Raw genomic sequence first — 27,597 nt, 5'->3', positions numbered from 1 at the left:
CAAAAACAGCAGAAGTGACTTAAGAGAGACCCTCAAGCAAGCCGCCGGTACCTCTAAGCAGTATTTCTTTCAAAAGCAGATCTCACGCACCCAAAGCCAGAACTCCACAGAAGTTCCTGGGTCAGAGGCACAGGGTGGCTCGTGGAGAGCAAGCGCCACGAGCTCGAGGGCATGGTTCAGTTGTGCTACAAGCTAGGTTTTGAACTCGATCCTCCAGAGTTAACAAAGCTAATCCCTTAAGTTTCTTCGTTTCCACCAGCTCATTATTAAGGCATCCTCTAAGGCTGAAGGAAAACAATACAGGGATGGGAGGGAAAAATAAAGAGACTGATTGCATTTAAGAATTTAAATCATTTTATTGCTTTACCTGCCATTAGGACAATCTATAACAAAAGGAATATAATATATTAGCACATACAGTAAATCAGACTTATATAGTCAGGTAACAATACAAAAATGGTCCTCTGGTTGACTATAGCTTTCTAGGGCAATAGACTTCATATATTCGCTAAAGGTGGACTAGCAAAAAATTACTTCTAAAGCCCTGAATGTTAGCTAAGGCAAAACTATGCCAATTGTGGTTTCAAACATATTTAAATTGCACACAAAGGTAAAGCTATAACTGTGAATAATATTTAACTCAGACTTAGCTGATTTATCTTAAAATCTTGTAGGTAAAACTACAAAAGGGAGTAAACAGCAAGCTAAAAAGATGCAGTAGTGAAACTTGATTAGAAAGCCTTATATAAAAAAATGTGCATTTTTTTTGTGGAGCTCTAACTAGTTTACACAGTTTTTGGTGCTTTAAAGTAACGTGAAGAACACATGAAGGAAAAACCTGGATAGAGTCAAAACTGAAGGGAACAGTTTTAACAAAAAAAAAAAGTAGCATTTGCTTACTCCTTAAGGGCTCTGGCAGAAATCATCTACTCAATATCTTCTGAACAGAGAACTCAAACCACAAGCATTTAAATTCCACTCTTGGAATTTCATGTTTGGAAATACCATGAAACCTGTTGTAAAAGCATGATACCCTCGGAATTATTTAGCATCAATTAACCGACTGTTTTTGACATGCCTGGGAGAAAGTCTGTTGAATTTGCATTCATATCATCTTGGAAAGGAAATAAAATGAGGGCTCCATCATTAAAAGTAGTCGCACAACAAATGCAAAACTGCTTGCTGTCACTCCCAAATACAAACCTACGCTACTTTATATAAATTACAGTTTAAAGGAAACTTTAAAAATTGCCTACCATTATTGAACCGTGGAATTCAGTAAAAACTTTCGGGAAGTATTGGTGCGCACAGAGTAATGTAACACAAAGCTGGTAAATACTGAAATACATTTAAGACTCCGCAACATACTGAACTTGGAAAAAAAAGTATGAAATCTGTGTCATGGAAATTGGATAAGCAAGGAAGAGAATGCACCTTTTGTATTTAAATTAGATTCATAATCATTCTTTTTAAAATTATGAATTTAAAAACAAACATACTTAAAATAACTGAGCGCTGCGGGAAAGTTAAAACATTCACTTTTTCCGCCTCACATTCTCCACCAAGTACAATGGCATCTATATGGACCAGCAATCTTGCCCCCTGCAACTAATGCTGGCCATAAGTACTCAAAGGTTAAAATTTCCCTGGTTTCAAAGGGTCACCTGAACTGATGATCATTTAAAAAAAAAAAGTCAACTGAGGAATACAAAGCAAGCAAGAGTCACAGGGGAAATAAAACGCTTGCTTCCAATTTCTGCACCAATCTAGGACTTGAACATTAATATCAGCTAGACAGCTGCACCATTCTTACATCGATCTATGTACTCGAGACCAAAGTTAGGCATTTCATGTAATATTTGGTTCTTGCCACTTTGAACAGGAAGTTTCGAGTGGCAAATCTATCACCAAAGAGAGAACAAGAGAAATAATCAGTTGCGGCAAGTCAGCAAATTAAGTAACAACTGCAGTAGTTCACCAGAACTATTAATCTTGAAAGCTTTGATTTACACTTGACAAAAACATAACTAAGCAACCTTAAACCAGCAGACACAGGAACAATTATACTGTTAAATTCCAACTGTGGCTTTCTTAGCAGCTGATGCCTCACAATTGACCCCAGGATTACAGTACCCAGAAAGTTAAAAAAGAAAACCCCAAGCCCCAAGAAGCTCAATTACAAGGGCAGTTCTCATTTGAAAAGAAATACAGCAGATTATGACCACAGCCTTAAAGTCTGTCCAACAGCTTGAGAAACACCTTTAGATTTCCACCCCCCTCTTCCCAGTTACCTCCTTACTCTGTGGCAATTGGCATGGTGCCTGGAGATCTCTTCTTCAGAAAAGCAAGGCTGCATTTGCTGCATTTGCCCAAGTTGGACGCAGTTGCACAGAAAGAAGCCGTAACAGCAAACATCTCCATAGAACTTTTTCTATTTATTTAATGGGACAGAGAGCACAGAACTAATATGCTCTAAATTAAAAGTAGTGCCATGAAAAGCGATTTTACCTTTTGATTTTTGTTGTTTTTTTTTTTTTTAAACAGACAGGAAGCTGCAAATGCCAGTGGCAATGTGGCTCTGCACAAGGGTAATAAAGCAGTGTGCATTTGTGAAGCATGTTTCTGATAGGGAGGAAGGTTTCAGACAGACAGCGATACAAAACTGTTGTACTGCTGGATGTTTCGCTTGAGAATATCCGAGCACGGACCCAGGACACGTTCAAATCGGGGTCGATCGAGCTTTACACATTTCAACAGGCCACGAGCAACAACTGTGGCAGCACGGGGACGGTTCATCAACAAAGCTATTTCACCTAGAGCAACAGGAAAGTGTGAACAGCATTAAAAAAATCAAGGTGCAAAGAACCAAAGAAATTATCCTGTCATATTTCAAACTGCTGCAGGAATTGAACCGAAGTTAATTCAGGTTTTAATACTGATCAGAACAAGTATCTGTGTAGTTACATTAGAAGCAAGTGTGAAGCCCGTGTAAAAAAAAAAAGAAACCTTTATGAACAGACTAAAGTTTTTTTTATTTACCAGTCTGTCTGCATTCAAGTTTCTGAAGACAACCTAGAAAACTTTGAAGTTTCTATTTGAAAAAGGGTCACACCTCAGTTAACTATGTAATTTTCCTAACCAAGTACTCATTTTTCTAATATGTAAGGTATGCTACTGTTCAACCCAAACTTCTCGGACATGCAGGACAAGACCGTGGGGTATTGAAGTAACAGTGTTAATGCACAAGACAGAAGCTTTTGACGTTTAGCTAGCCAGAATCAAGAACGTGACCTTGCCATTGAATGGTAGAAAATGAGCATCCCAAGCCTGGGATTCCCATTTCATAAGCTCTGCACAAACATGACAAAAGCTTTGTTTCAAATACCTGTTACAACTACTAATGTGTTTTGAAATTAAGCTTTCTTCATGCCATTGTTCCCTTTGGTGTTAACAGCTATGCCTAACAAACTGAGAAGCGAGTATGAAAAAGCCCACATCAACTTTCAGGTTGGTTTGTCTTTAAGCAGTTAGACTGGTTACCTTCAAATTCAGGACTGAGGAAAGAACTCAGTGTTCCTCAGAGAATAAATTTGCCTGTATTATCAGAAGGGATGTTCAAAAGAAAGGTGAAAAACTCCTCCTCTGCGCCCAATTAAAACCCCAAACTCACTAGCCTCGAGAACACAAGCTTGCAAAAGAGTAAGCAGGTTCTAAAGGAGAGTTAAATCCTTGGGGACAGATCTGCAGCACCTGAACACAATGGTAATATTTAGTGTAGCAGTAGGAAACTCAGGGATATACATCAGGGGAAAGCTTAGAAGAGACTGAAACTTGACAAATTTAGAACAAACATCTGGTACTAGTTACTGAGCCCTAAGCAGATCTTTCAGCAGACCTTTGGCCTGAGCCAGCACTATTACTGCACTCCTGAGCTCATCCCACTTCAGGCCTTGCAACAGAGTATTTGCTGATTACATCATCTACAGAGCTGGAAAACTGAAAAGACAGCCAGAAGGCTTTTGCAAGAGGACAATTCAGAAAACAATGAGAGGATATACCTTAAACCTGAAGAAATATTTTTTGGTTGGTTGGGTTTGTTTGTGTTTTGTTTTGTTTTTTTTTTCTTTTGAAAGAGGGGAGTGTTTAAACATTAAATAGAGGTTGGATAAACAGTGGAAGAGATTGCTCAGAGAGGCTGTGGGATCTCCATCCCTGGACACACAAGGAACTCAACTGGACAGAGCCCTGAGCAACAAGATGCAATTTCAGAGTTAGCCCTGCTTGGAGTAGGGAGTTCGGACCAGATGACCACCAGTCTGTGCAGTAACCCACGGCTACTTTTCTGTAAGGTGCACGCACACTCGAATGCCAAGTGACTGATACTCACCTGACACTGACTGAAGCACAAATTAGCCAAAAACAGCAATTAACAAATCCATCCCATTACTGTCATCCACACAGCACGGGTAAAACTGACAGTGGTTTATGTAATCACAGGTGTCACGACAGAACTCACCGAAATAATCAGAAGGTGCCAGTCTGCCCACTTCAACAAATTCTTCATTTTCTGATCGACGCTGTAACACTGCAGCTGTGCCCTTTAATAAATCACAGCAATTAAGCAATTGGAATTTCTGATATCACTTGAGACACTGAATTCCAGAAGGAATGAGTTGCTTCACAGAAATAACTCTTCTGATATCTCAGTCTTTAAAAACCACTTCACAGTTCATGCATAGTTCACCAGACTGCTCCATAAGAACAGCTGGTCCTCCCTTTTCCTTAAGCTTAAAACATCTTGGGTGTTTACTTACCCACAGCACTGATTTCCTCCCATTTTTCTTGTATCAGTAAGAATATTACAGTAAAAATAGCAAAAAGAGAAGGCAATGATACCACTAGCAAGATATTGCTAGCTATCCAGAATGGGTCTCCTCTCTCCTAAACAGGACAAACTGGTTTAAGCCAGATTTTTTTTTCCTGGAAGTACCATTTGTAAAAATAGTCAAGCTAAATATAAGCTTCTGCATGTCCAGCAAGATTGCATCTCATGAGGAATTCTCTAAAAGTACATTCCTGCATTTTATTTTTCTCCAAATGTCTATTTAGGGGCAAAATAAGCAATGTTAAAAATATTAGCAAACACGACGACTTTCAGCCTTGCTTACCTCCAAGATGATGAAGAATTCATCTCCTGGCTCTCCCTGGACCACAATCTTTTGCCCATCCTCAAACTGTACCGGTTCTAACGCATCAGCTACAGTTAGGCGCTCCCACTTGTCCAGAGATTCTATAGAGTTAATAGCTCGTTAATAAATTGTCTTTTTGAGGTACAAGCTATACTTTTTCCTCTGTCCTTACAGAGAAGACAGCCTATAAACAGTTACATTTGTGCATCAGATAAAGATTTCAATTGGAATTACTTTGGAACAATGCAGAAAAAAACAATACAGGCTTTACAGTCTAGTTCATGGATTACCACAATACTCTGTAATCATAATAACACTAGGTAACACCTGAATTGCAATATGACAATTTATTCCACTTCAGAACAAAATCTTCTTACTTACCCAGTATAGACACTTTACTAAGGAATTCCTCATACATCTTTCTCTTTCTCAAAGTGCTCCCCTACAGGGGAAAAAAGAAAAAAAACGAACAAAAAATTTGTTTTTTTTTTTTTTGTCTACATCTCGTTTGATATGAGGTTTCTGCTAAACTTCAATGTAAAAATATACAGCTTAACCAGGCATTGTGCATCCTGTCACACACACCCCAAGCCCCACAAAACTAGGTGTTTTCAAATTTCATTATTTCGGTAATATTTCAGAGAGTTCAGCAGCCTTTGTAAAGCACTTATTTACTGTGGTCTTGACATTGCTAACATGTATTATTGTATAACCTTACAAAGGTTCACAGCACCCGCTCAAGTTATTTACAACTGCCATTCACACACACACAACTTCCAAACGGAAACCTAGAATAGGAAAGCCAGAATACAGAGCAGAATCTAAACAACTGACAATTTAACCAGGCGTTATATTTTCAGCCCAATGAACTACGCTGCATCGATAGGGCTGGAATTGTTTCGTTCCCTAATGCAAGGCTATCCCCTGCCCCGTTCCCGTATGGGCATGAGAAGCGATAAGCTTTCTGATTGCACAAGATAGCAGGATTTTGAATAAACAACCCCAGCAAAAGGCAAGCAGAGAGAAAGTCAAGTGACCAGCAGAAGTTGACCGAACAGTTAAACGAAAAGCATAACTCCAGGTTAGCACACAGCTCCTTGAGCCAATTGCATGAGCCACATGTCAGCTAGAAAAATACTTGCCATCAGGATCCTTCTGTAGCTATCTCTGTCAATGCCCCACAACTTCACATTCGTCTTCGCTTTGACAGTTGCGGCACGAGGAGTTCCATATATAAGGGCAAGTTCTCCGAAGCTTCCACCCTCACCGACACTGGTTGCCCACTCGTTGTTCACGTACACCTGGAAGGCAGCGCATGGTGCTAAGCCAAAGCCCACGGCGTCTTGCAAGCCAGCTGAAGACAGCATGAAGCTTTCGCTACCCTGCATTTCCTTCATAGTGAAGGGAAATTCTCACATCTGTACAGTAAAAGGGGACCATTCCGGGGTTTCATCAGCACTTTAGAGACAACCCCCCAGCCAGCCAGAAGTTTACTTTTCATTACCAAAGGGACTGTTCTCTGTATCACGTGCACAGACTACACACGTAAACTCCAGAGACCTTTGGGTAGGAAATAAAAATCTTAGAGTCTCTATGAAATGCAGAGAACTCAAAAGGCCTTAGAAGAGGCTGTCACAGAAAGCTGTGGATGGTTTGGACTGGAAAATAAAAAGGCTGGTCATTCTTAAAGCCTGTCCCACACCTTAACTAGACCTCACCCTACACTTACAAAATATTAGTATTCTGTTAGCATCTGAATCCTTTGTTTGAAGCTCAACACAACTCACTCAGTCTGCGCAGCCAGACTGAGCTGTCACTAAGGAGTAAAATAGCTCCAAAGCAAAATAAGCTTCTACAATAAAAACTTCTTAAGAGAAAAGCTGTCTAAGTAAGGACCTGTTAGAGAGGCCAACAAATACCACACTACTCTTCTGCTAGGGATGAACGCATCATTAATAAACTACCAGTAATGCTTACATCCATTTCTCCTTGATCAACAACATAGAAGTTATCACCTTCATCACCTAAAGATGAAAAACAAAAAAAAAGAATGAAGATGAAAAAACTGAATAAACACTAAAAAAGTAAAGCCAGGCAAGCATTCGTGTTTTTACAAAATTGGCACCTCTGCCAGCTTTGATGTGTAGAATGTAATGAGGTTGGCAGGGACCAATTTTTACAGTTTGCAGGGTGAAATTTCACATTTTGCTGATTTCACACTCCTCTTAGTTCTGTGAAAGAGGACATCTACTGGTATGCAGTGTATCAGCAGCACTTCCAGGAACACTGGAAAGGCATACTGGATCCAAAAACTGTCGTAATGTATTCTACAGAGCCATCAATTCACAATCTTCCCAATAAATAACATACGCAATGGAAATGCATATTCCCACAATGGCTCCACTCCTTACTTTACAGCATGAGCTGTGCTCCAGGTAATGTAGCAAGACTCACTGCAGCCAGACTGTTTTTATTTCCAAAGAAACATGCTAACACCATCACCAGGTCAGCCTGCTCACCACATCCATCTTATTTATCAATGTAAGCGTTGCCACTTGCCTTGCTGTATGACAGTCTCGCCGGCAATGTAAGTGACGGGGAACATTGCATCAAAGATGTCACTGAAAGAAGGATCCCAGAATTAGACAACTGCAGCACGTGCAGCAACCTAATCTAAGTGGAAGACAGGTTAGAACTAGCTGATCTTAAAACGTCTCTTCCACCCCAACTAGTCTGTGATTCTGTGCACGCATTCATACATCTCCGACCAGCCACTACTTCCTCTGTAACCTCTGTATTGTTACACTGACTTATAAAGAGACTGTGCAGCGTTGTATGTCACAAAACATTTAGCTCTTCAGAAATCTACACTTTAAGACTTCTACAAAGATTTATTCCTACCTCCTCTCGTTGTCATCAAGATGGGCAAACAGCACGTTCTTCTCAATAGCTTTTGCCAATGCAGCCATAGTCTTATAATCTTTTGGAATAACCTAGGACATAATCAGAAAAAGTTACTGTTTAAATTCCTAAAGAAGAAATTTTGTATTCCCCAAGATAAATAAATTAATTAAATTGCTAAAAAACTCTGACCAAGTTTTTCCAGATTCTTTCAAGCACTGTAGAGCTAATAAATACATACAGTCAACATTCATAGCCAGTTTATATAGAAGGTAAATAAAATCTTGAACTGTAAAAGACATCACTCCATGTTAACATTGTAGTTTCTTCTGCAAGAGTGCAAGTGTCTGTTCAACCTGTTTCCCTATGAATAGCAGCAAATCTGCTCTGCCACTAGGCTAAACTTAATATTGCTGCAGCTGCTGGATAACTGGAAGCACTGGGTGTGTATATTAGAAGTATGTATAAATGTATGTGCACACACATTACTTCAAAGGGAACAGGTCAAAGTTCCACATAAATGGTTTAACTGAATGCCAGTTTATCCTAACCTCCAGTGACAGAGCCACAGGTCTGCTTTTTACAGCCATCACATGACTTTAACAGACCATAGGAGCTTAGTGTGACTTCGTACACTGGGTAGAAAGTGGTCTTAGGTAAACTCTTAGATTGCAGTTCCAATTCCTGGCAACATTTAAAAGAAATTAGAGCACCTTTCTAACATAAGACGCAGCATCCTCTTCTGTATAGACTTCTGCACTGATGGCCCCACGTCGTCTTCGACCCTTAACCACAGGGTTCACAGGAGGAGGAGGAGAGATTTCATCCTCCCGCGAGTCTGAGCGTGAACCAGACTTCTGTTGATTCAACAACTGCTTTGTTTCCTCCTGAACAGGAAGGAAGAGATATCTGTGTCACCTAATCCAGTAAAGCAAAAGAGCAGTTACATATCACATTCCAATTTAGTCTGCCAGTGCAAGGGAGCTTCCTGTGTACTCTTACTTCCACATTAAGGCAAGCAAGGAGATTACAGTAAGCAAGATCAAAGCCCTTTTTCAAGCAGGCAGAAGATATGGCTTTCATAACATTCATGTCACAATGGTGTTTATTTTAATTTATTAAACGAGTAGTGTCATTTATTAAGAGGTATAAATTTGATTCTACTTTCCACTAGTATATTCAACAGACAATGAAAAAAATCTGCAAATGATAAAGACATATTCCCAAATATGGGGGATGTAAATATATCCCAAACCCAGGAGCTCCTTCCCTCAGCTCCAAGGTATTGAGCCTTTTTCTCCTTTGAAAGGCAGAAGGACTCCTCAGAAATACACGTTACACGAGAACCTTCTGAAACAAGGTGGAGCCATGGACCAACTCGACACTTGGTAACCATCATTTATTTTAGGAGAAAGAAATATGAACACTGCTTACAGAAGAGGTGGAGGAAGGATGCTAAAGGCCAAACAGTATTTTTTTTCCCCCCTCAAATTGCACATCTGTCAACTTTGTACAGACTTTCTCCTTACTTCCCTCAGTTACCTTTCGTGCTGTGTCATAGTAATCTTGTAGAAAGGCAGCACGCTTACAGTAAAACGAAGCCTAGCTAACTTGACGCACAAAGACTCGATTCTTTTAGTAAGGTGAATCTTCTGGTACGTAAGATCTGCCTTCAAAAAAAAAAAAAGCCAACCTCAAAGCCAAAGCATTTGAGTCACAGCAGCTCAAATGACTTTCTCCCTGCTTTAAGGAAACAGTTTTGGGATATGCCTTAAAAGAACAAGGAGTCATCTGTTCTGTGAGAACTCGAGGCGCATAAGAGCTGGGTTTGTCCTGGTGTCCTTGATAAGGCTGTCCCCAGCCCTGTTGGGCAGCTTGGCTGCCACACTCCTCCCCGGAGGTACACAGCAGCTATGTATAACACCACCACTTTGAGGAAAGAGACGTCAGATAAGCATTACAGTGAGTTTACATTTTATACCTCTCGGATAGCCAAAGAGCACCGATCCGTCAAACGGCACTTCACTTCCTGCTCTTTGTCCATTAAAATAGTGCTACATTTCAATCCGATGGGAGCAAGGCATATTTAAAGCCTTGGCACTTTTAAAGTGAGTGAACGTCAGCTGCTGGATCTCTTCCAGCATCACATAAAACACACAAACGTTGAAATCCTCTAACTCTCCGGGACAGAAGCACTTCAGTAGCATCGAGCCAGGGAGCCGTGCATCACAACAAGAGGCTCGCCAGCACCACGGCCTGCTTGAGGAACTGCACCGGGAGAAAAAGCACAACTGGGAACTCTGCCTGAGCTGAGCTTTAACATCATATTAAGTCTGTTAAGGTAGGACATGGACATAGAAAGGTTACAGGCGGGGAAGACAAAATATTTAAGTATATCAGCTATTCTAGATGGTCTATTTAAACACGTATCAAGAGGAAGGTGACCCCCACAAAACAAATCACCCCACGTTTGCATTATGCATCGCAGGAACAACTCTGTGCCACGTAGGGGCACACTAGAAGCTCACTGCTTTCCTAACAGCAGCTTTCCATGCATTCATGTTTCTAAAATACACCTTGTATCATTCCTGACACTAAACCACACGTATTACGCCACCGGATCAGAGATAAATCACTAGGCCCTGACAGAAAGGAGCGACAGCTGTTATCCTCTGGTACCCTAGAATACAACCAGTCTCATTTGTATGAGAAAACGTGTTTGTTCAAGTTTAGAAACTCCTAGAACTAAAATGCTCACTGGAGGAAGGTATTAATTTTGTTCTGTACTGATTAGTACAACCATCACTGGGATTTTAAAGAGTTTTAGTACCAAAGTTAGCCTGCATATTGCATCCAAATATCGAGCTTTCAGCTGACAGAGCAGACCAGACAAAGTTTTTATTGTCAATGACCACTAACTGTAAACTTTATTTTTCCTGACAGATAAGAAATAGTTATTATTAAACCCATTTAAATTATTAGTTGCAAGTAAGAAATATTAAAGTAATGAGCCCCACATAGTCACATTTGAATTCCATCAGCTACTGAAGACGACCATGATTTCAGAACTAAGTTCTGCACCGTGTACCCTGGTATCTGGTAACTGTCATTGCTCCAGAAATAGTCGATTTCGTCTGGTTAATTTGTACTTAATTCATACCATCTCTCCACATATTTGAAAAAACTCAGAAGCTAAAAGGTGCAGCATTAAAATTTCTGCTATACATTTAGGTATGAGTTTGTGGACGCAGGGGGGTGATGAGGAGCAGGTACAGTGCTCAGACATCGATCACTAGCTTTATAACCTCAGTTTTCTGTGAAGTCCAACGTACACCCAACAGGTCCATCGGACAGCAACAATCTCTGCTACGTTTCCACAGCTCAAACCAGATGACGCAGCACGCCCAGCACTGGGTAGCTTTTAGCACGCGCTGCTGTTATCAGACTTGTTCGCACAGCAACAGCAGCAGAAGCCTTAGCGCCCCACAAATTGATTGTGTGCCATTTCATCTCCGTGCAGTAATCAAATTCATGGGAAAGCTTTCATAACCGACGAGGACATGCAAATTCCTATCGTAGCTATAACCGCTTCAGAGGCGGTAATTTTAATGTTGTAGAACATAAACTCAAAAGCGTGTTTAAACGTCTTCTATGTATTTTACTAACACGTCAATGAATCAGTTCCGTGCGCATGCTGCGAAGAGATGACTTGTCAGGATAACTAGGGAGAAAATAGCAACCCAGCTTCGGGTTTGAATTAGGTTCACTCAAAAGTCAGCCTTAATGAAAACTTAATCACGCTGCACCTCAGCCTCGGTTTCGTTCAGTGCAACAGATTAGCAGATTTAAAAAGGGATATTGAAAAGTTGCTCTGCTTTACTAAAGACGTAACGGACGTTACTGGTGGGAAGTAAAATAGATTGTTTCACACATTTTTGCTCAGCCAGAACTACGTAGCAGGTTAGAGCTGGTTAATAACAGTACTTAGCACTGGTGCTTTCCAGACAGGGGTGTCAGAGGAGCTTGTTAACGTAGCGCAGGACGTTCACTGCTCTGTTACCTGATAGCTATTGAGGTCCAACATTACCTGGTCAAACTAAGACCGATCCATTAGACTGAATGGTGAAATTACGTCAAGAAAACTGTAGCAATTTTTAAATTCAGAAGAAAAAGACTCTGGTTTCACCATACTACAGCTGTACTAGTTGGCATGTACAACCCATGCCAACACTACTCATAATAGAACACCGAACAAAATTGTAAGAGTAATTTGAGGGGAATAAACATTACCTAACCAGTTTTACTTTCAGCTTCCTTGTAGGCTGACAGAGTACACAGACAGGCTATTTGCACCAGAACAAAAACGTCAAGAGTTATTCAACTCCAAAATACACATGACTACCAGGACGACAAGCCTAGCCCTGAACGTAAAGGCAAATTAAGTTCCCTTTAAAACTAAATATTGTATGTCGAACATCAGTCTGCTATAGAAAAGAACCTAAATATTCCTCTTTTTATATCCCTACACATGGATTGGTTCACAGCTTATTCTAAGTGCAGTCAGTCAGTTTACTGTGATATTTTTTAAAGTGAGAATTTTTTATATTACCTTAAACATTGATACAAAAAGCTTTAGAATCTATCCATGCTCAAACCCAAGAATATACGGTGGAATATACGGTAACAGGTGGGGACAAAGGATTTTTAAGAACCTGATTGCTACCGGGATTTTGAAAGAGAATGTACACAAGATGTTACCACAAAAAAAAAAGTCAGACATATTACAGAGTTCTTGTCCATTTAACAAGCAAAAATGTTCCTCAAACACACTGCGAGCTACAGGAGGTGAGTCTGCAGGATTTAGTCATTTTCTACTATCTGCCACGAACACTTCCATTAGAAGACTCCTTCCACTACACATACTTATGATCTCTAGCGCTAATCTTCCTTCTTTACTTCAGCAATTAGTAATAACTACCTAGAATAAAAAAATAAGACAAAGATACAGCTCCCGCATAAGACAAGTAGGTAGAGCAGCACCTGCAAATGACTGCTGCATAAGGTCACAGCTACATTATTTACTGATGCCATATCCTGAACACACTGGTTATGGCCAGCCTTTCCTCTGCAGGAGCCCTTAAAAACCTCACATTTTCATAGCAGCTTTGTCTCCTATCTGCTAGATAACGATACATACAATGAACGTTAAGTTGTTTCAGATAGGAGCACCGAACGGACAGAAGGCTTTCCGTTCCCAAGATCACAGAATGCTTCCAACAACAAAAACACCAAAGAGACCTTGAGGAAAAACAAGAGGACCAACAAAGCTATGACAGTAACACTGAACTCCCAGCAGAAGGCAGAAACAGGCTTGCTCTCCTACAAATTTGGAAACCAAATACTTCCATTTGATTTCAGCTAGGCTTGGGTAACTACAACTGGCCTACTACTTCTGTGCTGTACCTGAATCAATGTAAACAATTTGTCTTGATGTAAGAAACCAGTGATTGTTGCCAGCCTTGACAGGGGTCACACACCACGGATATCTGACCATAGACAGCAACTCGCGTCCTATAGCTTGTCAGTAAATACTAGATTGGGGTTACATCTGCATCCAAAGTAGGTAAGTCTCCTTGCCAGTTTATTTCTTGCCCTAAGTCCTTTTTTATGACAGGTGCTTTTACACCATGATCAGCTAACAAAAAACACTACAGAAAATTGGTTCTCCAAAAGCATCAATTCAAGTTCCAAAGAGCCAACAGGAACACACACCAGATCTGAGCCTCAGTCACTACATCACACTGAGATGGCGTAAGTTTAGGTTGTTCCTTCTCTCACCGCACTTATTTTTACCTTCTCCAATCTTTCAAAGTATTCCCTGAGGAATCCCATGGGCCGTTCAGGTCTCACGGTGCATAACTGCACAATGCAATCCTTTAGGAGTTGCTGGATGTTGTGTTTTTGGACGTAAAGTTCACATTCCCGAAGGCTACGCTCCTCTTCACTGCTGCTGCTGCTAGAAGCTGCCATTGCTGAAAGTAAGAGAAAGAGAAGGTTAAATAATTAGTGGAAGCAAGGATGCTGCTGCCCAGTAGTCAGGCATGTTGTGCTGCCTGAAAGAAAATGATGCTGCATTATCATCTTCCTGATATCAGAGTATAAAGCCACCTTTATCTGTATGACGAAGTTAAACTGTGAGAGAAAAAGTTATGAACTTATTTAGCACCTGGGAAGAAATAAAAATAATCTGGATGCTCTGTAGACACAGGCAGAAGAGGAAGAACATTTGCTTGAGCTGGAAAAGCTTCAACAACCCAAGCCCTCTGAGCACTTAGTCAGGAAAGGTTTCCATCTTAACTTTCTGCTGATTAAATCTAAGATTTTGCAGGATTGGAGGCTCACTTAGAGGCAGCGTTGCGTGGCCTGTGTGGGGTGGTTTAACCCAGCAGCCAGCTAAGCACCACAGAGCCCTTCACTCACTCTCCACCCCTCCACTGGGACAGGGGAGAGAACCAAAGAGAAAATAAGAACAAATAAAACAAGTGATGCACAAGGCAACTGCTCACCAGCAGCTGACCGGTGCCCAGCCTGTCCCCGAGCAGCAGCCCCCGGCCAACTGTCCCCGTTTTATCCCTGAGCATGACGCCACGAGGCCCGGGACATCCGGACAGTCTGGGCCAGCTGTCCTGGCTGCGTCCCCTCCCAGCTCATCCTGCAACCCCCAGCCTCCTGGCTGGCAGGGCAGCACAGGAAGCTGAAACACCCTTGGCTTCGTAGAAGCACTGCCCAGCTAAAGCGGCCGCATGTTATCACCATCACTTTCCTCCTAATTCCAAAACACAGCACCGTAGCTGCTACTATGAAGAAGATTAACTCTGTCCCAGCTGAAAGCAGGACACGGGGTCAAGGGGATTACGCTCAGGAGATAGGCGGGTGGAAGCTAGGAATCTGAGAGGCAAGCATTAGAGGCATTAGGAAGTGAAACGTGGAACACGGTAAGGTCAAATCAGAGCAAGTTCACCAAGCACCAAGGCAGTTCGTTAATGAAAGTTATGGAATTAGAAGTGTTCCTCCTAAAAAGCTGCTCTCCGGGTTGAATTGCTCCACACTTCATAAACATTTCACTGCAAACCCCAAAACGTTTCTTCAGCTGTAAGTTATCAGGAGCACACCTTTAGACCTACCCATTATGATACCAGGTTTTCAGGTGACTTTAAAATTACGGTGTCAGCTGAAGCACTTTCATGAAAGCATTCTTAAACAGCGTGGCTTTTTTTCCTTTCCAGTTACAATTTTTAATATATTTGTATGTACGTATATTTATAAAATACATTCACCTCAGGCCGTTTTTTCATAAAGCACTAGATGAAGAATTAGGAAGCCATTTCTCAAGGCATTTTTGATGAAAGATAAAGACAGTTACCTGCTACGGGGACAGCTGCAGCGGCTCAGGAACACACGACACGAACACGTTGATCCCAGGATCTGCTTCTGAAAGGGAAAAAATGGAGTCAGGAGAGAGCCTTCGGGGAGCTGACAGGCCCCTGAAGCAGCTAAGGAGGGCCCCGCACAGCTCCAGCGCCTGTGAAGGGCGAAGGGCGGCGCTAATTAACGCGGGTCAGCCCTAATTACCGGGGGTCGGCGCTAATTAGCGACGATCCGCGCCAATTCACGAGGGCCGACCCTGCTTAACGAAGCCGCGCGCGCGCTACTTAACGAAGCTCGGCGCTAATTAAGGCACCTCCGCGCCATCGAAGGCATTAAGATAACGATAAATAGATGAATAAATACGTAAATAACGACCCCGAGCCCTCACCCCGCCCCCCCCCAGCGCCCGCGGCCCCGCAGCGCAGGGGCTCCCCCCCGCTCCGCTGCCGGCCCGGGGCCGCTCCCGGCGGCAGGGCCGGGCCCCGAGGCCTCGCACCGGCCTCGTAATGCCCTCACGGCTCCCGCCGAGCCCCCCCCGGGCCGGGCCCCGGCGCCCACCTGCGCGGGGCGGCTCCGCCGGGCCCTCAGCGCCCCCCGGCCCCGGCCCGGCCTCGGCCTCAGCGACGGCTCCCAACGGAAACGGAGCGCGCCGGCCAACCGCCGCCCGCCGTGACGTCAATGCGCCTCGCTCTTCGCCCCGAGCGCGGTCGCCATGGTAACCTTAAAGGGGCCGGGCTAACAGCGAGGTTTGCGTACGGGAAGGTTCGCGGAGGGGGTGAGTGCCCCTTTAAGGGGAGCCCCGGGATGGGCTGCTGAGGGGAGCGGGCGCCGCCTGGTGGGGCCCGCGGGGTGCTGAGGGAGGGCTGCGGGCAGAGCCGGCCGCCATTACCTCGCAGGGGGGGTTGTGTGATAGAAAAATTTGTTTTCTGGTATTTAGTGCGTGTTTTGAGGCTAGGAGACGTTTGTGACAGACCACAAGCAGCCGCCGAGTTCACGCTCCTTCAGTCTTTGAAGGCTTCTGTGGGTTAGGGGTTAATCAGAAGCCAGGGTGCAGGAGTTTCTGACGCTAAGCCAAAAGCATGAGGTTTTACAAAAAAATCAAGCCCATCTCAATGTGAATTGTAAGGAATCCTTAATATCGGTCACACAGAGTATAGTACATTATAAGTAGATAACAAACTACATTCTCAGCTGATAACACTGTAACAAAACCAACAGATTTTTCTGAACACTGAAAAAAGTTCCGTGCAGTCTCCCCTACACACTTCTTTATTTTTTTTTTTCCTTTTTCCTTTTTATCTTCACTTTTTGCAGGCCGCCTGTCACTGTCACATCTCACTCCTCCCTGTTTGGACGAGTCCTGGTGTTTTGGAAGGGATCCCATCCGGAACAAGGCTCAGCCCCATGCGTAAGACCTGTTCCGCAACATTCTCTTCATGGAGAAAAACAAGCGTAGTGTTGTGCAGCATGCTCCTGATGCAATCCTTCCCTCAGCTCTGGAGCCAGAGTTCAGATGGCGATGCGGTAGTTTAATAAAGGGAACAGAGCTGGCTTTCAAAAGCAGCCTTTGTGATGCCAACCTGAGGTTCCTCGTGTTAACCATGTACAATTCCTTCACTGTGAGTCAGCAATGACTTATCTTTGAAAGCTAAATCCTGCTTCTCATAAGCATATGTTTGTACATATTCATGCGTTAATTCTTGCGCTGTTAAAGAGGTAAGAGAAAATAAAAGAAAACAAAACCCCATTTCATTTGGTCTGGTCTGAATTACAGTCAAACTCTGGCCTTAACTGTCTAATTAAATAATAAACATTCCTGAGTAAATAACTTGCATTACCATCAGCACTGTTCCCACAACTTTCATTTCAAACAATTTCATGCGTTAGAGTTTCTCATGAAGCAATCTGTTGCCCGAGGCTGTGGCTGCTGAAGCAAGGAGGAGAGCTGCCCGGCCTGCCAGCAGAACATACCCCCGCAAGCCTAAGAGGGAGCGGGGCCAGCGAGCCACCATGAGGAGGGGTAAGGTGCGGACTGTGCTTTCACAGAACCATACTAGCTCCTCCTGGTTACATTTATTAAGAACTCCATAGAATCAATTTTCTGCTTCAGCTTCATCTAACCTGTAACAGAAGCTGTCCTCAAGCACCACTTTATAATGTCCTTTTCAGAAAGGTATACAAGTCAGTCCTTGCTCCAACCCCAATGGCAAGCATCATGGGTTAAGCATGGCAGTGATTTCAGTGATGGTAACCATCACACGCTCTTAGTGGTGAGCCGTTCATTTTCCTACACTGGTAAATACCAGCGGAGTCTGAGAATGGGCAAGGAGAGGTGACTCCCCAGGCCCAGGCAGGGGCTGTGAATCATCGTGTGCCGCAGCGTGGACTTGCAGAGAGCTGCAGACAGGCCTTCCTGGATTTTAGCAGCCTGATTGCTGTCATTTTTAAACCAAGAAACACTGCCTGAAGTATAATATTTCTAGGCTGATTCTGGAATAAACTGGCAAAGGCAAGTATCACAGGTCAAATTCATCCTTGGTCAGCACCCACAGGAGTCAGTAGTTATGTCAAGCCTAGAACTGGTTTCAAACAACAGTTGCTATTTCTTCGCGAGCCAGGAGTTAAAAGGACGGACACTGTGGATGTGTGGGAATCCATGGCGCAGAATGTCCAAAGGTATTTAAGTCCCTGTAAGTTAAGAGGAGTTGGTTACCTTGGAGAACCTGGAGCGGTATGTCCACTCATTTTTATACAGTATTGTGTGTTAGGTTTATGTCGTTAGCCACTTCTGCGTCAGCTTCACAAGGAGGGATTCAACAGCACTATTTTCATTATTAAAACCAGCAGCCCTCTTCAAGATCATCACGATTCTTTTCACCAGCTGAGTGATAATGCCATCTCATCATTCTTAGGCATTTCGCTCACCTCCATTCTGCGTTAAGTCATGTCGGAGACATATTCCTGGTCCCATAAAAGACCAATAAATTTGTCTGTTAAAAGCATCTGAAATATCCCACGAGGGAAGATTTGTTTGCTTTTTAACAAAGCTTCCCAGAAGTTCTTACAAAGACTAAATTTATTACTATAATTTTTATGGTGCCATTTATCAACGTGCTGTTCAACAGTAATAGAAGCTGAGAATGGTCGCTGGGAAGGGAAAAATCAAGGCTTTGTACTCTGTTTACCACCATGCAATCATACAAATCCCAGAGAGATACTGACCGACTCGGAATTATCCTACAAGCATAAAGCGTTGCGGCGTTCACCAAGGAGGCCGACGAGAGCAGGCTGGCACAGCAGGTTAGCCAAGGGGACGGAGGTCCAGGCCAAGGCAGCTGGGAGAGAAGGCTGCACATGGACCAGTGACGATGGCGTGGGGCACAAGGAGCAGTGTTAACGGGACACGAAGAACAGCTTGAAGTGGCTGAGGAGTCACTGGATCCATCTGAAAGGAAAAAAATAAAAATAAAAATCCATCACTAGGCCAGAAGAAATACCTCCATGAACAATCGCGCTCTGCCAGCAGGGCAGTGACTGGGGAGGTCAGGAAAGAGAAGGCTGTATGAGCCACAATGAGAAATAAAAGCACAGAAATCGTCTACCCCTGCTGTGTGCGCGGAAGAAAAAAAGGTTCCCGGTAGGTTCTTCAGTGGCAGTGGAATTAAGAAGGCCTGCGGGTATCTGCAATGACGCACGGTAGTTATAACAGCAGGGATTTCTACTGAGGATACCATCCCAACTTAATATCATTATCTGCCCATGAGGTGCCACTGTCTCAACAAGCCCCTGGGACTGAAAGCAAATGAATCGAACAGCGCTCAGATTGAGGCAGCCTGTGTCTGTTCCCCCTTGCCTCCCACCCCCCCGTTGGCCGTGTTAAATGTAAATGATGTCAATGAATCATCCTGAATGTACAAGCAGAACCCAAAGAGGCACAGCCCAACATGCACGCTGCTGTGCGCTGCCTTGGGGTTGGGGGGAACGGGGAATTAAAGAGCTTTAGTGATACTGGAAGGTTTCGTCTACCAGCAGAAACTGACGGCAGTCCCAACAGCCTCAAATTCACATCCAGCAGCAATCACAGCCAGAGGACGAAAAACCTGTGAGCTCACTGCGGACCCTGGCAGCGCCAGAGGTAGAGTTCACGCTGTGTACTTTGGATATATCTTCTTGTAATTTGGTTTAAGCTTTAACAAGCGTAGCAAGTAACTGTCTCTTGCTGCACACCGTGTCCCACTGAGCCGATACAGTGTGATTCCTAGAAAGATCCATAGATCTGGAGCCAAAAGACAAAAAAAAATCTCATACTGTTTAACAAGAGACGGTTTGAGGGCTCCTGGTTTCCACGCCAAGCTCTGGCGTTGTCTGTCTGTATGAACTTGACAGCTTTCGGTGGGACACTTCAGTTTACCAGCCTGCAAGGAGAGAAGAAGGGTGCTTGCACACAGCGATGCACAACGCTGGCCAGTGGCCTGAGCTTCTGGATGAGTGGCAGTGTGAATCAACCCGGTGTCAACATCTGTCATTTTGCCACATGAAGGAGGAATAATGCAGAGCAAGGAACTGGTACGATCACAACCCGTGCCATCTGACAAATGCCACCTGAGCTTCCTGCTCTAACCCCGTCATCACCTGTGCTGGGGGCTAAAAACCTGCCCGGACCCTGGAAGATGGTGCACGGATCCCAGCTTTGGTCCTGCCACACATCAACGGGGGCAGAGAGCTGTGAGAAATGGTCCCCACTGCAGAACCAGTTTGCTTTGAGCAGCAGATCTCAAATCATTTCCATATGTTACTTTGAAGAAGAAAACGCCTGGTAAGTCTCAAAGCAGAGTAACCAAGAGCCAAGGCAAAAATGCCCTGAAGTGCCCAGATCCTAAAGATAGGCCAGCCAGGGAACCCGCTTCCATCTGCGAGACGTGCCTGCTGCAACACAGCCCTTCAGACGCTCGGCGTGGTTCCCAGCGGGAAGGTTTCCAACACCCATGGGGCAACGCTGGGAACATTTTACCTCCTGAGACAATGCTAAACAGCTCAGCAGCATGAGGAAGGCAACGCAGCTGGGGTGGCGTGATTATCCGAGCTATGTCACCTAGCTCCTGTCCGTGTTTGTTTAAGAATGGGCTCAGGGACACTTGGGAAAAGCCGTGATACCCTGATTAAATGCTGATAATTGTGTTCTGCCTGCTGTTCAACCACGTTTAACCTGAACTCCACGTTCTCCCTTTCTCCTGACTTATGGGATTGCATCTCGGTTAGCAATTAACCTGCACCTCAGCGGCAGGGCAAGAAGTCCCTAAGCACCCTTCCTAGATTAACCAGTAAAGGCAAGTCCTGACGATATTTAATGGAAACTCCCTGCCCAGGGGTCTGTGCACACATCTGAAGGACTTCGAGGGCTCTCAGCTCCGAGTGGGGACAAGGATAAACGCAGTGGGAAACAGATGCAGGGCAGAGAACCGGGAAAGAAAAAGCAGCAACTGAAACACCACAAAAAAAGACCCGGTGGGGATCGGTCCTCCAGAGAGAGGGGAGGAGATGGGAAGGGAGAGCAGCAGGTTTCTGCCTCCTGCGATTTCTATGCAAATCTTCTTTCGTTTGCATTGTTAACTTTATACAACCTCTGGGCAGCCTCAGCAGCTCGGGAACTGCCCGAGCAGCTGCAAATGTGGTTCTTGACTTGTAAGGTCTCTGACGCAAACCGAATGAAAGAGCAATGAGATAGTGAGCAGCTACTGTTGACTTCTTTTCCAAGAAGGCATGTGAAGTACTACCACTGTTTGTTTTGCAATAGAATGTAAATGCTTCCGTTGAAAAGAATCCTCAGTTCCCTCGCTTTTAACATAAAAGCAGTCTGGGGAGAGCTCCCTCTCAGAGCATCATCTGTGACACAGTTCTGCTGCAAGCTAAATACACACAAAAACCTTTAAAACAGTCCTTTGCTTATGTGCTTGTCTCTGAAAGCAGGTGGCAAAGTAAACACATCATGGTCAGATCCACCATTCGTGGTCTGGACTGACATCCAAACAATGTCTGGACTGACATCTAACAAACCGGCCACAGAAACGAGCGATTTGTGATGTAAGTCTGTGCCTCCCTCCTCCGCCTCAGACACTGCTCCCTCCCCACAAGATAATGGAACATTTTTGCAGATGGAAGGAACCCACTTTAAAAACAATAGGTCCTTGAAATGTCAGCTAAGGCTTGCTTGGCATGTGCTGCGTGCCACAGCAACGCAGTTTGGCCTTTTTCACGCTTAAGCTGTACCCCTTGGATGTGAAGCAGCACGATGATCAAGAGACGTGCGTCTAGTTTCCTGCTCTGCCACTGATTTCCAGCCTCTTGTGGAAGTCACTCAGCCTCCCTTCCACTCGTCTTCCCGCAGCAGGGGGAGGATAAAAGCTCTTTCTGGACTGAGGACGAATCCAAGCTCATGCAACGTTTGCGTGCTCCAGTAATATATTTATTATACCAACGTTTTGTGCCATTTCTCCTCAAAGCCCCTCCTTGTCTCCTCTAGCACGTAAGGGGACAAAGCCGCCCAGATCACGAGGCAGACAGGCATGCCAGGAGCGTGGCCAGGTGAGCCTACATCTCCAGGTGTTATCCCTCCGGTCTCACTCAGCAGGTGCCCCCTGCTCTGGTCACACCAGGCTGTGCAGGAACCTGCCCGCCCCTCCGTCAGGGCCTCTCTGTGCGCTCCCACTGTCCCTTTCACAATGTTCTCGTTCTGATCTCTCAGGTCAGAACATTCTTTCATCTTTAGGTAATTACAGAGGAATTACAATTAGTGCTGTGCAAAAGTTTCTCCCCCCCCTTTTCCAGTTCTAACCCCTTTGCTCCCCGTGGTGCAGGTCTTGTGGTTCTCAGCTGAAGACGCTCCAAAGACTTTAAAGACCCTGGCGTGCACGAAGATGAGCGACCCAGCCCGTACCTCTGCTACGAGCAGTGCAGCGAGCCAATTTGTGAAAGCCTCCAGTGAGATAATCTGTTACCAGGGTAAGTGTGATCTCCTAATCCTAACCAGGGAAATGGGATGTTCTCCGGAGTGAGGACGAGATAAGGAGCGTTAATCCACCTTATGAGGAGGTGCAGCACTAGGTTGCAAGCTAGTGACCTTGACCTTGGCGAGCACTTCTGCAAGGGCTGCTCACAAACGACAGCGTGGTAAATGGCAGCGTTTTGCTCAGGGTCAGCACCCAAAACTGAAAAGGAAAAACTACCAGAAGCAAAGCTCCCAGAAAACTTTGGTGACTGGCTGTGGAGTCAGACACGACTCAGCTCTCGTCCTTCTATCACTCTGATTGACGTAAGTGCCAGAGGGTGACTCTCAAGGACTCAGTGCATCTTTCCTGGTTTCTGTAACTAAACAAAGTGCAATTAAACTTTATGCACATGGCGCACACGTCTCCTGTGTGGCCCCTTCCCACTCCCCAAACACCAGGTAAGAATCCATCCAGCCCAATTTGCAGACAAGCAAGTCGGCTTGATAACAGTCACAAATACGTTCTGTCCATCGTTTTGTTGTTTCTCTGCACCCTGATTTTTTACATTTGGTACAAGACCCTTTGGTACAGGGTCTAGATCTTATGATCAGGGTTCTTCCAAACTCAGAGTGGCCATGAGTTTGTGTCGGGAGGGGGTTAAGCACAAGCAAAATCCTGGCGATGACATGGATGAAGGTCAGAGGATGCGTGATGTTTGGGTAAAGGCTCGATGAGCAAGACCTTTCCAGTCCTTCTCTTGAAACCACCAGAAGGTTTATATAATTTCATGACACAGGAGCCAACAATGTCTGTTCTTGCACATAGATTCAAAAACTGGCTCGGTAGGTCAGCTCTAGTTCAGCTGGCCTCAGCACCAGTTTGGACTGTGGGAGCTGTGACAGGACCGGGAGTTCATCTCCAGCAGAAGGAACTCGGGTTACTGCGGCTTCATCGCTTGCATCAAAACCAGCTGGGCTGCAACGTCTCAAGCACCCGTCCATCTATCTGCAGGTCTGATATACTAGGGGAGCTCTCGGTGTAACGCATCTCAGCAACAGATTCAGATTTGTTTGAGAATGAGAACCCATCATTTTAATGAGGGAGGAGAGCTAGGCCTGAGGGTCTCGCTATGAGGAGCAGTTCCACATTGTTCTGATACTATATTCTCAAATGTCACTTTCTAAATGAAGCGTTCCTAGGGCTGGGAGAGACAGCGTTTGAGAGACTGTCTTAGAAAAAGACAAACAGATCACCCCATCTCACTGTTATTCAATATGTTTTATGCATAAATACACTGTAGGAATATAGACTATGCAGTAGAGGGACAAAAAAAAATAGGAATCCTTAAAGATCATATTACATAAAATTTAAAGATTTATAATCATAACAAAGAACCTGACCAGAGGAGGGGAACTTCTAAAGGGTTTAACGGTTTTTATCGGCCGTCAATGTGCAGCAATTGAAGATTGTGAACATCAGCTAAATGGAGTGATCTATTTGGAAAAGCCACTGGTGTTATACATATACAGTCCAGTCCTCCACTTCCTTCACACTTTCCCACAGTAGAAGAGAACAAAAAAAAAAAAAAAACCAGCTGTGAGTAACAGGAAAATGTGAAGTATAAATTAATTCCCACATTCCTGTACCTAAAATATTATTAGCAGGACTACTCGGCTCTCTCTGAAGTCAGGGTTATTGCAATACCGAAGGCTGCTAGAGGTGCAGGTAGTGCACTGGATGCTCCAGAAGGTAACCAAAGTGTGTTCTCCCCACTCAGCAAGGGTTGTACAGGAGCACTGCTGTGTACCGATGCCTGCCCAGCACGAACGGTGTGTGCATCTGGGCTCGGGGCACCAGATGGCAGCATTTATTGCCTGCAGATCCCGGAGCAGCCGGGCTGGTGGTTTAGTACTCAACAGTTCATGCTATTAAACCCCTAAAGAAGGCATTGCAACCCCTTCTTCCTCCTCTGCCTCGATCATGAGACCAGTGGGTAAGGGTGATAAGCAAGGGCAAAGCAAAAGAGCGTGTGTGATCTCTCCCCGCTCCTTTCACAGACCAACGATGGTTTCTTGCTATGAGAGGTGCTTGCTCTCAGTAGAAAATCTTTTTTTTTTTGCCTGTTCCCTCCTGCCTGCTTTTTCCCTGGAAGGCTCTAGACCCTCATGGTTATCATGAATACCAGTGAAGGATACTCAGCACATTCAGCCCCTGCCAAGACCTTTTTTCTGTAGCACACTTCGTGCAAATACCTGACTTATCGTTAGTAAGCAGGCTTTTATCTGATAAAGGGCAGCGTGGCTGGAATTTCAACGCTGAACCAGGGGAAAGCCTAAAAGATATCAAAAGGCACCTAACCCTCCTCATGTCCAACAGCAACATGCAGAATGCCCTGGCTGGGAGAGGGCCTCCGAGGCACAGCACCCGGTTTCCCAGCTTCTTTACCCCACTTCCTCCTCAGGGCTTGAATACCTGCACCCCGGGGTGGAGAACGCAAACCAACAGCTGTCCTACAGCATTTCCTGCGTTGAAAAACATTCACGACTAGATGGCCACGCTCTGGCCTGGGTTTAGTGTTAATGACCGAGCTGAGGTTGCTCCTGTCAAAAATTACTGCACCTGACGTAGTCGCTGCAGTCACAGGAAAAGGAAAAAGGGAAGGTCGGGAAAAGGAAGGTCAGGAAAGGGAAGCCAGCTCCTGATGTATTCTTCCCAGCAAATGCACGCATCAGAGCAAGAGCTATCTTTCCGGTGTCTGGCATGACACCCTGCTGTCCCTGCCAGACCCCTTTCCCCAGATGTGACATATCACCAGATCCCAAGAAGGAATTCAGCCCCTGGCCCCTAACTACTGCCTCCTTCCAAAGCTGTATTCCCAAAAACCAGAAATTAGCAATTTCTTTACATTTGAGACACCTAATTTCTTTACCAGGAAGACCCGCAGTTTCCTCAAATGGCACCTCAGCTTCAATTTCACGCCTAAAGCTCAAGCCCTGCTCCTGGGATCTCCAAGAGCTCCTGCGAGGCGACTTCACTGACACACAGAGGAGCAGCTTGCTCCGTTTTTGTCCTGGTCTTACAGCCACCACCACTGCTGTGACACAGCTGGGCTCAAGAACACCCATTCCAAAGGCCACCAGAGGTTTTTGCACTGCAGCAGAGGACAAGAACAGTTTGTTTCTCCCATCTCTGCTGATTAAATAGCCCTCGTAGGCAGCTAGCCGAAAGAAAGATTGACCAACTTGGTTGCATCAGTCAAGCTACAAAAATAATTGTTGCCCAAGCCTCGGATGCTTCTGTGGCTCTGCTTTATCTAGGCTTCATTTTAAAACCAGCTCATGGTAGTTTTGTCTGATTACCCAAGCAGCAAACATCCAACCATGGCAGTTGCTCAGAAACTGTTTTTTTGAAATACAAGGCACTGACTCCCTTTTTAAAAAAAAAAAACAACAAACTTTTTCCTGCTCCCCAACCCTGCTTTCCCTTTGACATCACTATTTCAAAACCAAAGTATGCCGAATCCACAGGGACAGTCTCAGGCCATTCAGAAACAGCTTTTCTGTTTCATTTGTAGCTTTATTAGCGCTCCTCACCAGGCTCCTATGAACAGATGATGTTTTCCCCCCAAACATGATGAATTTTAAATGGCTCCCCTGCTGACTTTGCAGGGCAGTTCTTGTGCTCTATGGCCCAGGGACGGCCTGCTACCAGCCTCGCTCCAAGCCAGCGCTCTTTCAAAGCTGTCTGTTTTCATACTTCCTCCTGAAATCAATCATCTTCACAGTTGCAGGTCTTGAATTCTGAAAGGGGAATGTTACGGACACTCGAAGGCCCACATGCTGCAGAGGGGGATTAATCAGGGCAGATGGATGCGTCCACACGGAATCTGCCTCATTTAGATGGTATTGCATGTGGGTCTTTTTCCAAAAGTCCTGCGGTGCACATCAAGTGATCTAGGACCAATGACTTCAGCACTCACATGAGGATTACTCATCTAATTAGGGGGTTTGCAGGCTCTGCCCCTGCGTTCCTGTGCACTGTTAATGTCATTGTACTGACTTCTAGAACGTTTGTCATTTAGAGACCGGCTCCACTTTTCTGTGTGTTTTTGCTGGTAGATCCGACCCCACAAGGTAGCAGTGGCATTAATCACATGAATAAAGCTTTCTGCATGCACAAATGCAGCAAGCTTAGGCTGTAAATTCTGTAAAGAACTAAAAGACTCTTCAAAGCCCCATTTAACTAAGGAGGCTGCAATGTGAGGGAAAAAAAAACCTCCCTGTCTTGTTTTGCAGTCAGTGAGACCGAGCATCATCACAAGTTTTCCTCCTATCACTTACCCCTTTCATGCTCCAGCACCTTGTCCCTCCAGCACAGTACCTCCTTTGTCTCATTTATCATGAAAAAATGCTGCAGGGAAGAGGCCTCTGGAGCCTCTGTGATGAGCAAGGTTGCCACCCGCAGCAGACCGGGTCAGCCACGGCTTTGCCCAGCTGGGAGCCGGGAAGCTCCAGCGATGGTGGCTCCTGCGTGCCCCTGCACCCCGCGTCCCGGAGACGTCTCCAGTACCTGATGCAAAGTCCCCAGGCAGATGCTGGCTGCCGCTGCCCTTCCTGCACCACACGGCGCTGCCAAGACGGGGTTTGTTCACCCCTAGTGTCTAATCACAGAATGGTTTGGGTGGGAAGGGCCCTTACAGCCCCCCACCAGCCCAGGCTGCCCGAAGCCCCCTCCAGGGATGGGGCACCCACAGCTTCTGCTCGAGCCAGGGCCTCACCGCCTGACACCTAACCTGACCTGACCTAACCCAGCCTAACACAACCCAACCCAACCCAAACCAACCTAACCTGACCTAGCCAAACCAAACCTGACCTAAACCAACTGAACCTAACCCGATCCAACCGAACCCAACCAAACCGAATCTAATCCAACCCAACCCAACCCAACCTGACCTAACCCAACTGAACCAAACCCAACACAAGCTAAATGAACCTAACCCAACCCCAACCTCACCTAACCTGACCTAACCCAACCAACCAAACCTGACCTAACCAAACTTAACCCAACCTTACCCAACCCAACCTAACCCACCT

At 44.9% G+C, this 27,597-nt stretch overlaps 1 protein-coding gene and 1 long non-coding RNA gene across 3 annotated transcripts; one reads left to right on the top strand and one right to left on the bottom strand.

Annotated features, from left to right (window-relative positions):
• Positions 1-336: 336 nt before the first annotated feature.
• Positions 337-16,214, bottom strand: PRKAR1A (protein kinase cAMP-dependent type I regulatory subunit alpha). Of its 2 annotated transcripts, none has more exons than XM_083804937.1 (12): positions 16,077-16,214; positions 15,514-15,581; positions 13,944-14,122; positions 8,804-8,977; positions 8,091-8,182; positions 7,749-7,810; positions 7,167-7,213; positions 6,332-6,490; positions 5,571-5,631; positions 5,169-5,290; positions 4,517-4,598; positions 337-2,813 (listed from the first exon to the last, which is right to left on the bottom strand). In XM_083804937.1, exons 3-12 carry the CDS (start codon positions 14,118-14,120, stop codon positions 2,641-2,643), a joined length of 1,149 nt encoding a protein of 382 aa, XP_083661063.1. In that variant the 5' UTR covers positions 14,121-14,122; positions 15,514-15,581; positions 16,077-16,214; the 3' UTR covers positions 337-2,640. The 2 variants fall into 2 exon arrangements, with proteins under 2 accessions (XP_083661063.1, XP_083661064.1); XM_083804938.1 differs by lacking the exon at positions 16,077-16,214 and adding an exon at positions 15,723-15,747.
• Positions 16,153-26,681, top strand: LOC310883899. The gene is made up of 4 exons (XR_014573921.1): positions 16,153-16,293; positions 16,833-21,972; positions 22,373-22,517; positions 25,437-26,681. It is a non-coding gene; the product is annotated as an uncharacterized lncRNA (long non-coding RNA).
• Positions 26,682-27,597: the final 916 nt, after the last annotated feature.

This window comes from Anser anser, assembly GCF_964211835.1.
Source record: "Anser anser genome assembly, chromosome: 19".
Lineage (NCBI taxonomy): Eukaryota > Metazoa > Chordata > Aves > Anseriformes > Anatidae > Anser > Anser anser.
This window is presented reverse-complemented; position numbering and strand designations above follow the sequence as displayed.

Coding starts and splice junctions, on each gene's coding strand:
- PRKAR1A (XM_083804937.1), bottom strand. CDS start 14,120: ATGGCAGCTTCTAGCAGCAGCAGCAGTGAAGAGGAGCGTAGCCTTCGG. Junction 8,978..13,943: donor ACTTTGAAAGATTGGAGAAG/GTAAAAATAAGT, acceptor CTTCCTGTTCAG/GAGGAAACAAAGCAGTTGTT. Junction 5,291..5,570: donor TAGTAAAGTGTCTATACTGG/GTAAGTAAGAAG, acceptor TTAACTCTATAG/AATCTCTGGACAAGTGGGAG.